The sequence below is a fragment of the Polyergus mexicanus genome, unplaced genomic scaffold (genome assembly GCF_030449975.1).
Source record: "Polyergus mexicanus isolate NDT 795.1 unplaced genomic scaffold, iyPolMexi1.0 SCAF_141, whole genome shotgun sequence".
NCBI classification, from domain to species: Eukaryota; Metazoa; Arthropoda; class Insecta; order Hymenoptera; family Formicidae; genus Polyergus; species Polyergus mexicanus.
In genome coordinates, this window is record NW_027223461.1 from 18,836 (window position 1) to 31,185 (window position 12,350).

The window sequence follows — 12,350 nt, forward strand, 5'->3', positions numbered from 1 at the left end:
TGATTTCGCGTGTTACGGCCGGTGCCGTGGCTTTTCTGAGAGGCGAAAGTTCTACCCATTTTGAGAATCGGTCTTGCATGACTAGTAGCCATACATGCCCTCGGCGCGATCGGGGAAGCGGTCCTACTAGGTCGACCGTGACGTGTTCCCAGGGACGGCTAACGTGTGTCGCATGCATTTGTCCCGCCGGTTTTTGCTGGAGTGCCTTATGCGCTAGGCATTTGGTGCATTGTCGGACGTAGTTGGCGATTTCCCGCAACATCCCGGGCCAGTATAAATTTTCGGCAATGCGGGCGATAGTTTTCGCGACTCCCCCGTGTCCGGCCGTGGGGGCGTCATGGTACTGCCGGAGGATCTCTCCGCGTTGCTCGCGGGGCACGCACCGCTTCCACTGTTCGTCGGCGGATGTTTCTTTGAAGTTCAAACTGTGGAGGAGGTGCCGGTAGAGCTCGTTGTTCGTGATTCTGTAATCCGGGTGCGCGGCGGGGTTGCGCCGGACGTTTTTTAGTAACCGGTTATACCAGCGGCAACGTATCGGTTGTATCGCGTTTACTTCCGGTTTTCGTGAGAGCGCGTCGGCTACTCGGTTTAGCGCTCCCCGTCGGTATTTGATTTCGTAATCAAATTGCTGGAGCTCGAATAGCCAGCGAGCGAGTCGTCCTGTCGGGGTTTCGAGTTTTTGCAACCACCGTAAAGACTGATGGTCTGTGATGACGGTGAAGGCGTACCCCTCTAGGTAATTCCGCATTTTCCGTATGCCCCAGACGACCGCCAGACATTCGAGCTCCGTGGCGCTATAATTTTTCTCGGCGCCGGATAACGTGCGGCTCGCGTAGGCGATGACGCGTTCGCCATCCTCATGGTATTGCGTGAGGACGGCTCCTAGCCCGCTGGTACTCGCGTCCGTTTGTAAGAAAAACCGGCGGCTAAAATCCGGGCATGCGAGTACGGGCGCAGTGGTTAACGCGTGTTTTAGTTGTTGAAACGCGGCGGCTTCTTCCGCTCCCCATGTCCAGAGGGCGTTCTTTTTAGTTAACTGCGTGAGGGGTGCGGCTAGCGTCGAGAAGTTCTGGATGAATCGTCGGTACCACGACGCCATCCCGAGGAACTGTCGTATTTGTTTCACCGAGCGTGGTTCGGCCCAATTTGCGACCGCGCTGACCTTGTCGGGGTCGGTGTGGATGCCGGTACGGTCAACAACATGCCCCAGGTACTTTAGGTTGTCGACGCAAAATCGACATTTGTCGGGGTTTAACCGGAGGCGGGCTTGACGGAGGCGGCGGAATACTTCGGCGAGCAAGTCTAAATGTTCGTTGAACGTGCGGCTAATTATTATTATATCGTCCAAATACACGAAAACGTTCGGTTCGAGGGCGGGTCCGATGACGGTATCGAGCAGGCGCTGAAACGTGGCCAGGGCGGAGTGCAACCCAAACGGCATCACCCGGAACTGCATTAAGCCTTTTCCCGGTACGGTAAAGGCTGTGATCGGTCGACTTTCGGGCGTCAAAGGTACTTGCCAGTACCCGTTCTTTAAGTCGAGCGTTGTTAGATAACGGGCGCCCCGTAGTTTGTCCAAGGTGGCGGTAACTTGCGGCAGCGGGTAGGCATCTTTCTCGGTGACCTCGTTGACTTTCCGAAAATCGATGCAGAAGCGGTGCTTCCCGTCCTTCTTCCGGACGACCACTACGGGCGAGCTCCAGGCGCTTCGAGACGGCTCGATTACTCCCGCCCTTTCCATTTCTTCGACCTCCGTGTCGATAATGGCTTGCATGGCCGGGTTGCGTGGCCGGTATCGTTGTTTGATGGGTGTGGCCCGGGTTAGTCGGATCTGGTGCTCGACCAGCGGAGTCGGCCCCGTGACGGTCTGGAATTTCTGGAGTTCGTGGTTCAGGAAGTTACTCAGGCGGTTTTCCTCTTCTTTTGTCCTTTTAGCCAGGCCGCTGGTTTCCCCGCATGTCGGTGGGCGGTGTCGGGCTCGTCGTTGTCGGGGCGGGGTGATCGCGAGCCCCAAGCGGCCCCATAGATCGATCCCGATTAACGCTGCCTCGCGGAGTGTCGGCAGGATCCAAAAGTCGTGGATATACGTCCGTCCCTGCAGATTTACCGGTAGTCGCACCTTCCCGAGGGTCCGGGCGGCGGTACCGTCGGCCATCTGTATTTGGCCGTCTTCTTCGCTGGGTGTGATGCCGAGTTCCCTCATTGTCGCGACGGTTTCGGCGTTGATGAAGGAAACTTCCGAGCCTGAGTCTAATAGGGCTTCCACGGGATGCCCGTGCACGGTTGCCGTAATGTGTGGCCGCGGTGTGTATCTCACTTCGCTCTGTGCGTCCGGGATGCGGCCATGGTACTCCCGGCGCGTCGGGCGTTTCCCGGCGGTGGATGGCAGTCGACGGTCAGTATGCCGTCCTTCCCGCACCGCGAGCAGAATCGCCGTGGGGTTTGCCGGCATTGAAACCGGGTGTGCCCCCGCTGTTTGCAACGCCAACAGCACTCCTCCCGGTTATATGCGGTCGCTACGGTCGGTGTTGTAGCGCCGTGCGGTCTTCGGTTCGGCTGTTCCTGCTCGATCCGCTCGAACTCCGCGGCGTCCTCGAACAATTCATTTAATCCGTGTACGTCCCGGCGCTTGACGTACTTCTTGTATTCGGGCCGCATATTTGCGTAGATTCGCGACAGTCTTTGGTCGCGGGTGAACCCCCCAGCTCGGCGTATGAGGGTCATCATTTCGTCCGCGTACGGCGCGAATTTTTCATTCTCCCACTGTTTTCGTTCGGCGATTTGTTGTTGTAGCTCCTCGTTATACCGTGGGGGTAGGTACCGCCGCCGGATGGCGTCGCAAAAATCCCCCCACGTTCTCCAGTCTTCGCGGTTATTACGCGCCCAAGCGACGGCCTCTCCGCGTAGGAGCTTGGACAGCCCCTTCATAAGTTGCTCGCCGGAGTACCCGTAGTCCGCGCGGAGGTCGTCTACGCGTTCTAGGAACGCGATAGGGTCGCGTCCGTCGAATGGACGTCCCCATTTCCGTAGATGCTCTAGCATCTGTACGGTTGCTGACGGTTCGCTTTCGTGTCTTTCGTCGCGGTGGATGCTAGGCGGCGCGATCTCTATGCGTGGGGGCGTCCGCGTGTTTCGAGCGTCTGGACCTTGGGCCCCAAATTCGTCTGGATGTGAGTCTATATATTGGCTCATCCGGCTGCGGATGGCATCGAGTGTACCGGACGTTTCGATGCCATGTTGCAGGGCTATATTGATTAGTTGCTCTTTCGAGAGCGTGTATAGCCAGGTCTTCATATCGCTTGGTTATCGACCACGCCGTTAGAGAATAGAAAAAAAAATCGTGTGTCCCGGACGGTCCTACTGTTCGGGCGCCAATGTAACGGGGTCGCTTTTCGCGAGTGCGTGGATAAACTCGGTCGGGATCAGGGCTCGTGAAAAGGTGAGACACACGAAAGATTTAGATATTGTCTTTATTTGCCTCTTTCGGCAATGGTCGAAGTACAATAGTGAGCGTGCGGTGGATAGTGCAACGCGCGGGATAGAATGCGTTTAGATTATTCGGTGCGCGATGTTCGATATATCGAACCGCTTACAATATCCGTAAAACCGTGTTTATTTTGATGGCACGCGAAGCGCGCAAGAAATCGGGCGCGGTCGGTCGGCGCGTATACGGCAAGGCCGTGTTTATTTTGACGGCGCGCGAGACGCGCAAGAAGTTGGGCGCGGTCGGTCGGCGCGTATACGGCAAGGCCGTGTTTATTTTGACGGCGCGTGGAATAGAATGAAATATTAGGCGGTAGGTATTTCGGTGTGATAATAGTATTAATGTGGTCGCGGGATTAATCGCGTATTCCCAGTGGTCGGGGAAGGCGAGCGGAGATCGAGTACCCTCGACCGGGCGGAGAACTCTCCGTCCCTGCTTCCGTTCGCGGAGTGGCGGATAGCGTGTCGGAGTCGAGAAAACTCGACGGGGCAGCGAACTCGCAAACCCACGATCCGGCTAGCTGGAGCGGTCGAATGATAGACCGTAGTCTCGGAGAGCGGCGAACACTCCGCTCTCGTCGAGTCGGTCGGATTTGTGCCAGGAGTTCGGAGACTGCACGGAAGCCGAGAATGCTCGGCGGAGGCTGCGAACACGTCAACCCCACGTTCCGTCGTTGCTACGACTTTTCAGGATCGGTTTCTGGTATCTCGGAGCGTACAGCTCGAGCGGATTCAGGAATCGTTCTGGTCCCGAGATGCCGAAACGCTGTCTTCTTATACCCGAGCGTCTATCGGTAATTGCGTCGTTCGCCCCCGGGTGGGGATAACGACGCGTTGTTTTTCGGCGGGTAAATTACGGTAAACGCGTCGCTTCCCCTGGGCGAAACGACGCGGAGTTTCGGCGGGTGACGCTCGGGATCCTCCGGCAGCGCTCGGCTATGCTCGGTCTTCGGCGTAACGGCGGCCGTATAACGGCCGTATGGTTGTTTATCACAACCGCGGTTTTGAGAGATTAAAAAAGGGCGCTAGGCGCCTCTGCCACTGCCCGGCTGGTGTTCGCCGGGCGGCAGACTTCCGGCTGGCTACGTGCCGGGTAACGATGGGGGGTGCATCGTTACAGTCCTGTTGCTCACTATGTGTCAATTCGATTGATTCTCAGTCTAGCCGCCTCAAACAGAATGAAATTGATGACCTTTGACGTAAAAACAGCATTCCTACATGGAAATCTAAAAGAAGATATTTTTATGTATCAACCTGAAGGTTTCAACGATGGCACTGGGCGTGTTTGCAAGCTAAACAAAAGTCTTTATGGCCTGAAACAAGCCCCGAAAAACTGGAACAAAGAATTCTCAAAATTCTTAAAGTCTCTTGGTTTTAACAACACCGATGATGACCCCTGCATTTATTACAACAAAGACAGAAGTGTGATACTCGCCTTATTCGTCGATGATGGACTCGTTGCTGGAACAAATGAGAATGATATGATTAAAATCTTAGATAAACTAAACCGAAAATTCGAAGTCACATTTGACATTGCAAGTGAAGGGAAACTGTCATATCTAAGCATGCAAATACAGAACACCCCGAATGGAATTTCTGTAAATCAGTCAAAATACACAGAGAAAATCTTGCAACGGTTCAAATTCAACACATTAAATTCTGCATCCACCCCAATGGAACGTGGAATGGTCACAGATCAAGAAAAATATATAAATGACAAATCACTGGAGAAGTCTGAACCCTATCGTGAAGCTATAGGAAGTCTATTATATCTAGCCACAATATCTCGCCCTGATATCAGCTTTGCTGTAAACTACTTAAGCCGATCGTGCAGTAAACCGATGAAAAGTCACTGGAAGATGGTCAAACGCGTTTTTCAATACTTGAAAGGGACTATTCACTATGGAATAATTTTCAATGGAGATACAAAGCTTGTTACCTATACGGATTCTGATTTCGGAGGAGATACAATCACAGGACATTCAACCAGTGGTGTACTTGTAGTACGAGGAGGACCTATTGTCTGGTATACTCAAAAACAACGCCTTGTAGCAACCTCTACTGCTGAAGCTGAATATCGAGCCGCTGTTTCTTCAATTGATGACATTTGCTGGATTCGACGCATCGGAAATGAACTTAAATTCCTGAGTCTGGATAAACCAACACCACTATGTATTGACAATCAGTCAGCTATTCATATGCTACAAAATACCCATGACGGCAAAATAACGAAGGGCAAGAAGCATATTGACATTCCAAGGAAATTCATTCAAGAGCATATTGGAAAGACAGTTGAATTGAAGCATGTTAGAAGTTCCGAACACAACTGGCCGATATCTTAACAAAGCCTCTGACTCGTAAAATCTTTGTAGAACTGCGAAACAAAATAATTAAGGAGGAGTGTTGAGATGTAATTATTTCTTATCTTTATGTAAGTCATGCATCAAACGCTGAATGTGAACTACCCTTAAGCACCTAGACCGTATACACTCTACCGAGGGAGTGCGCATATAGCGTTTTCTTATAGTTCATGCTCGTAAGAACCAAAAAGTCGAAACACGTGCTAGTCTTCTTCTATTAAAACGATCTCACTTATATTAAAGACGTGTGAAATTGCTTTAATTGCAAATTGCCGAAAGACAGACACTGCCAGGGTGTAGGTTGAAGCGAATGTGATAGAAAAGGTATCTAATCACAACGTGCAATAATAATTGTGAATGCTTCGATGCATGATATTTAGGTTATATATCTAGCCAGTAACATATATACCATTAGTTTTAGTTAAACATTAAAACCCATGTTACAGGCGCCTTTTCAAAATCATTCAAATATATATTCTGTTCAAATCAAGAAGAAGTTATTATTTGTATGGAACTCCAAATCCATAAAATCCTACAACAGATACAATTCTGTGAATCAAATATACATTACTTACTGATTGCCACGTACTAGGAAAATAAACTTCTTTTCTTGCACTATTTCTAATAATTTTTCTTTGTATTTTAAGATATAGATAATGTAAATTTCCGAAACACGTACTCCACAGTATCACTTTTATCAAATTATAACTTTTTCTATATTAACCGAATGCTAGAAAAAAAATTTATATCGCTACCCCCCACACGGAACAAAAACCTCTAATGGAAGTCCAGTAGACGTCCATCGTGGAGATTCAAAACCTCTATTAGACGTCCATGTAATCTCCTATAGACATCTATTAGACATCCACAGTTCTGCATTTCTTACTTCCATTCAACATCCATTAGACGTCTTCATAGATGTAACATGAACGTTATATGGTGTAATCATAGATATTTTGTGGAACTTTGATGGATAAATAATAAACATTAACTAGAGGTTATATAGATTCATTATGGATACTTTTTCCACAAAAATTAAAAACTAACCTATCATTCATAAATTGTTGAATTTATATTATTTACTCATTTTTATGTGTGTACTAATTGTACCAAATACAAGAAATATATTTCGTTAAAACAAAAATATATTAATTGTTTTTAATACAATTATTTACGCAAACAGAAAAATGAATAAATAATACATATCCAACAATCCCTACAAAAAAATTTTTTTGTTTTAGTTATTGCCTGTAAATGTATTGTATATAATTTTTTATTGAAAAGAAAAATATTTTTTTCGGTTTTATTGATAAATTTGAATTAAGTTATAATTGTATATATTATCATATATAACCGATATGAAATAAAATTGCAAATATTTTTATCGGTACAATTAATAAATTAAGAAGATTTCGCACTTTTTCGATCAGTCGGTTCAATTTTTATCTTAATAGTAAAAGGAAGATAATTGTAAACACACAAAAATAAAAAAATTGTGAAAAACCTTTTTCTATTTATTGTAAAACCAATAACAAGTACAAATCATATAAATAAGAAATATTTTGCAGTAATTGATGATAACACACGAATCTGTGTCAATAAAAATTTCATAAAATAAAAAGTTTTATTAACACAGATGTATATGTTCGATTATTATATGCAATCTTAATATATTTATAATGCGCGTAACTCGAAAAACTATGTAACTTTTATTATTAATTAAAATGTGGATGTAAATTGTCCATGCACATCTGAAACATATGTAAAATCTATTATAATAGGCTTATTTTTAGACAGTAAGCGAATTGACCAATCATAATCGAGATTCACTAGGGTTATTTCGAGAGTACTCAATTGTGATTGATCAATTCGTTTACCGTCTAAATCTTACTGTTTTTATATTTTTCTCTTTAATGGCTCTCAATACTGAAAATTTATAATTTACATAACATATACTATTGATTTTCAATATTAGCAGTGAATATCAAGACCCAGTCCATTCTACTTAAAGCCAATGGCTTTTACAGAAACATAAGCAATAGTAGTGTACAAATAGTGTCGGAAATAACCTATAATTAAAGAGCCATGCAAATTTAATTTCAATATACAGTGATGAGCGTGAATGGTGAGTATAGATACATATAAAAATCTAAACATATAAAATATAAACATTATTCTGAATACGAGTTTAGAGAATTGTGTGTTAAAACAATAATATATTTCTCCCCTTCTTATCTTTTCGCTATATCTTCTCATATTTTGTATTAATTTTTTTTTTTTTTAGGAAGTCTCAGACTTGCGATATAATAAGCTATTGGAAACTTGCACATCGGATTTCATCATTGACTATTTCATAAAAAGAGCTGAAAACAAACTTACGTACATAATTGCAAGTGAAAATAACTGCGAAATATGCAAATAATTCTATAACACAATGTACAATAGAATTTGTATGTAATATGTTGACAGTAATGATTAAAATAATTAATATTTCATACCTTTTGACATTATTAATATACCTTTCCAGTTCTTTATTCTGATAAATTAGAAACGTTGCCTTCGCATCTATGGGTCCGCTTCTTCTCATTTTCATGTCTCGCTTTTGAATGTCGAAACCACTCCATAACCCTTCGTTGTATTTTGCCCTGATCGGAATCTGGGATATTGTGAAGTATGGATCCTAAAAATATTTTCATTATTTTAACTTTTTCTTCTATACTAATTGATTGATGATTATAGTAATTCATAGTGTATTATTTTTGTTTAATAATTATTTCTAAGTTATACAATGTAAAAATGGAAATAAAATTTAATTCATCAAAAACTTTTTAAATTTGATTAAAGTAGTAATCATAAATATATCTAAATATGATACAAAATGTTCCATGGCAAGTTATTGAAACTAATTAGCTGTCATTTTTACACGCACATAGAGAGGAAAAAAAAATAAAATATCTTCTAACAGAAGATATTTTGCAGTTGTATTTACATATAAACAAACTTACTGAAAATAACTTTTATTAGTTCCAATTTATGTAGTGGCTCTTTTCCGCGTCGGTCTTCCCAGTTACATTTCTCCGCCAATTTATTTGAGAATGTTTTATACAACATTCTCTTTACGGCATCATCGACGCATGTTCCTCCGATAGATTTGATATATACCCACTATAAGGTAAGAGTAAAAGTAATATATTATTAGATTAAATAAAGTAATGTCTTTTTCTTAACAATCTTCAATCATTTTCTATAGCAATTTTAAGTGGTTAATATCTCTGATAATATTTAATAAATAATTAATAATAATTTTAAATGATTAATATATCTCATGAAATGTGATAATCTTATAAGTAAAAAAAACCAGCTTTTTACGCTTAATTATTTTAATTGGGATTATTTATATGTATAAAATTAAAATAGGGATTAAAATTTCTGAAAAGGACATACAATGTTTTTACTGTGGAAAAGTTTACCTAAGATTGATTATATAATGTACTTATAAAAGATCTGATAATAATTGTGAAATACATATATATATATATATATATATATATATATATATATATATATATATATATATGCATTCAATTACTAAAATATAATTTCACATGACTATTATATTGTATATAAATTTATATGCGTTAACTTACTATTTCAGTGTTATGTTGGGAATCTGAAACTTTCAAAATCTCCTCAACTTCCGCTAATTGGGCTACAGTTTGCAACGGAAACCGATTTTCAGCGTCACCAAAAGAAAATTTCGTACTTGCACATTCTGTGCTTTTATTAGTTCTTTCAACTAAAATATCTAATAAGCTCAATGCTTATCTCATATTATATTTTATAGTCACTATTTCTCTTGTTAATGTCTTTAAATGATCCACTGTAAATAGCATTTATTATTAATAAACAGTTATATATATATATATATATATATATATATATATATATATATATACACTTATAATGTATAAATAGCATATACATGTATATAATATATATAAATAAATATATATAAATGTATATAATAATATAATAAAATGTAATAAGTATAGTAAATAAAATATGTAAATTGTATATAAAACATATAAATTAGTGGCATTACATATGTTGCTTTTTCAAAAAATATAGCAGACAAGAACATATATTGTATTTCGATATACTATACAATTTTACTAATGAAAGAAATAAAATGTAGATTATTGCATTTTTTTTTAAATTGATAGTTCTATATGAAAATATTTATTATTATTATTATCTTTCGCATATCTATTAAAGTTATATAAAACTATAAAAAAATAATAATAATAATAGATTTTATTAAAAATTTTAGAAATAGGTAAAAGTTGTAATACCTTTAATTTTTAAATTTGTATAGGAAACAATTTAACACGTATAAATAAAGGCCTTACAATTGCTAAATTTGCTCACAATACACAATTGCTAAACTCTATTACAGTTGCAAAATTTCTATATGTACACCATTTATTTCAAATATATATATATATATATATATATATATATATATATATATATATATATATATAATAAATGGTGCATGCGTGTGCGTATGCGTGTGCGTGTGTGCGTGCATGCATGTGTGTGTACGTATGTGTGTGTGTGTTCATATTATATTTATATGCATTACATTTACTTACCAATTGCAGTTTGTGAAAACTGATGATTTAAATCATCATTTTCCTTTTCCTTTACATATCGGTTTCTTTGCATACAGCTAGATCGACCAACTTCCTCCATTTTATTAATATGTCGGTGTATTAAATTGTCTCCATTTTTCTCTCTTGTAGCAATGTTAAACGCTTCTTCATCTCTTCCGTACAAAATACCATAACCATTCGCATCTGCACATAAAATATATTATAAATACATTTAGCATTCAAAATAGAAGTTAGAAGAAAAATTGAATTTTGACAAGTTATATATGTAAACTATATGAGTATAGTACATATATATATTATTCTATATATACATATATGTATATTTCGTCGTATATCCATATATGTATAGATAGAATATATAGGCACACAATTTTTAAAATATTATTAATATTGTATATGTATTATTTTAAATATTGTATGTAAAAAATTATGTATACATTTTTAAATTTATACTTACTGATAATATTAATTATAAGTATGAAATTTTATATAATATTATATGCATTGTTACATGGAGATATGTAATGAATTTGCTCACCTTGCAAAGATGATGAGTAGGAGCTCAAGTTTGAAATTTGTGATGATACTTTGTATTTTTTTGCAGAATCCCAAGAACGTGTAATGGATGCACTTTCACATTGTACTGTTTCGTTTGTATTGCACAGTCGTTGACCTTTCATATAGATAAAATAAAATATAATGTTAAAATATAAGAGAGATATATATGAATTTTATATATATATACGCGATTAGAATTGTTTATAATTACGTTTTGCAGGAGGACATGGAGCAGGTGGCAAAATTGCATTTGTGCATGACTCTTCTTCGCTTTCGGATGAAGATAAAACTTTCCTCGCTCTATATTTTCTATAAGATTTAGTTTCTTTCTCAGTATCCATATCTGACGTGTATAAGGCCTTTTCTGCTTTCGCATCAGCCTTCTGTAAGGACGCTGAAAATGTTGTAAACATTTAGTATTATGCATAGGTAAAACTTAACAGCAATAAAAGCTATTTTATTGAAATACTTACAATACTCGCCAAAAATCCGATTAATTTTAAAGGAAGGCCAATCAGAATTTGGTATTTCCTCTTTTTCAATTGCCTTTCGCAGTCTTAAATCCGTTTTGAAATGTGAAGGATATTTGCATACATCCTCACTTTGTAACCAAATTTTGGGTATTACTTGGATACCATCGGAGAATTCTACGACGATAAATCCTCGATTCGACATCTTCCTGTGAAATTATACAAAAGAGCTTCTACGAGTAATATTGTAAACAAGATTTCAATTTGTATAGATTATTGTGTATCAGAAATCATTTTAATTTTTTATTTTATTGTCATATTTTATTTTGCTTTTATTGTCAGAATTTATTTTAATTTTTTATTAAACAAATTAAAGCGCAATATACAAATATTATTAATCTGTAGTGCTTATAAGTGGTATTACTGCGAAATATCTTTCATTCCTGTATGGCAATTTTACGAATTTATGACTGATTTTATGCAAAGGCCAGGTTTGAATGTCAGATAATTGACTTACTTTAAATATACCCAAATGAATAGAACTGCATGGATTATTATAAAGTTCTTCAACAATTTTAAATTTACGACCTACTGCAATATAATTACCTTCACTCGACGTTGCGATATTTTCCAAACAGACAATATCTTTTTCTATGAGACAACAATTATCAGAAGATTTGATTGAAATAATAAAATGGGGAAATTCAACCTTTGAAAATTGTGGATTGAAACAACCTGATATCAACGGTCTTTTTTTGTGTGAATTCTTTACACTTATTTTTGATATATCTGCATTGTCAGAT

The 12,350-nt window shown here is 39.1% G+C and overlaps 1 protein-coding gene across 1 annotated transcript; it reads right to left on the reverse strand.

Moving 5' to 3' along the window:
• Window positions 1-10,453: 10,453 nt before the first annotated feature.
• On the reverse strand, window positions 10,454-11,450 carry LOC138944284 (uncharacterized). The gene is made up of 3 exons (XM_070315196.1): window positions 11,289-11,450; window positions 11,058-11,192; window positions 10,454-10,702 (listed from the first exon to the last, which is right to left on the reverse strand). Exons 1-3 carry the CDS (start codon window positions 11,416-11,418, stop codon window positions 10,491-10,493), a joined length of 477 nt encoding a protein of 158 aa, XP_070171297.1. The 5' UTR covers window positions 11,419-11,450; the 3' UTR covers window positions 10,454-10,490.
• Window positions 11,451-12,350: the final 900 nt, after the last annotated feature.

Coding starts and splice junctions, on each gene's coding strand:
- LOC138944284 (XM_070315196.1), bottom strand. CDS start 11,418: ATGGATACTGAGAAAGAAACTAAATCTTATAGAAAATATAGAGCGAGG. Junction 11,193..11,288: donor TCCATGTCCTCCTGCAAAAC/GTAATTATAAAC, acceptor TCTATATGAAAG/GTCAACGACTGTGCAATACA. Junction 10,703..11,057: donor CTACTCATCATCTTTGCAAG/GTGAGCAAATTC, acceptor TTTTATGTGCAG/ATGCGAATGGTTATGGTATT.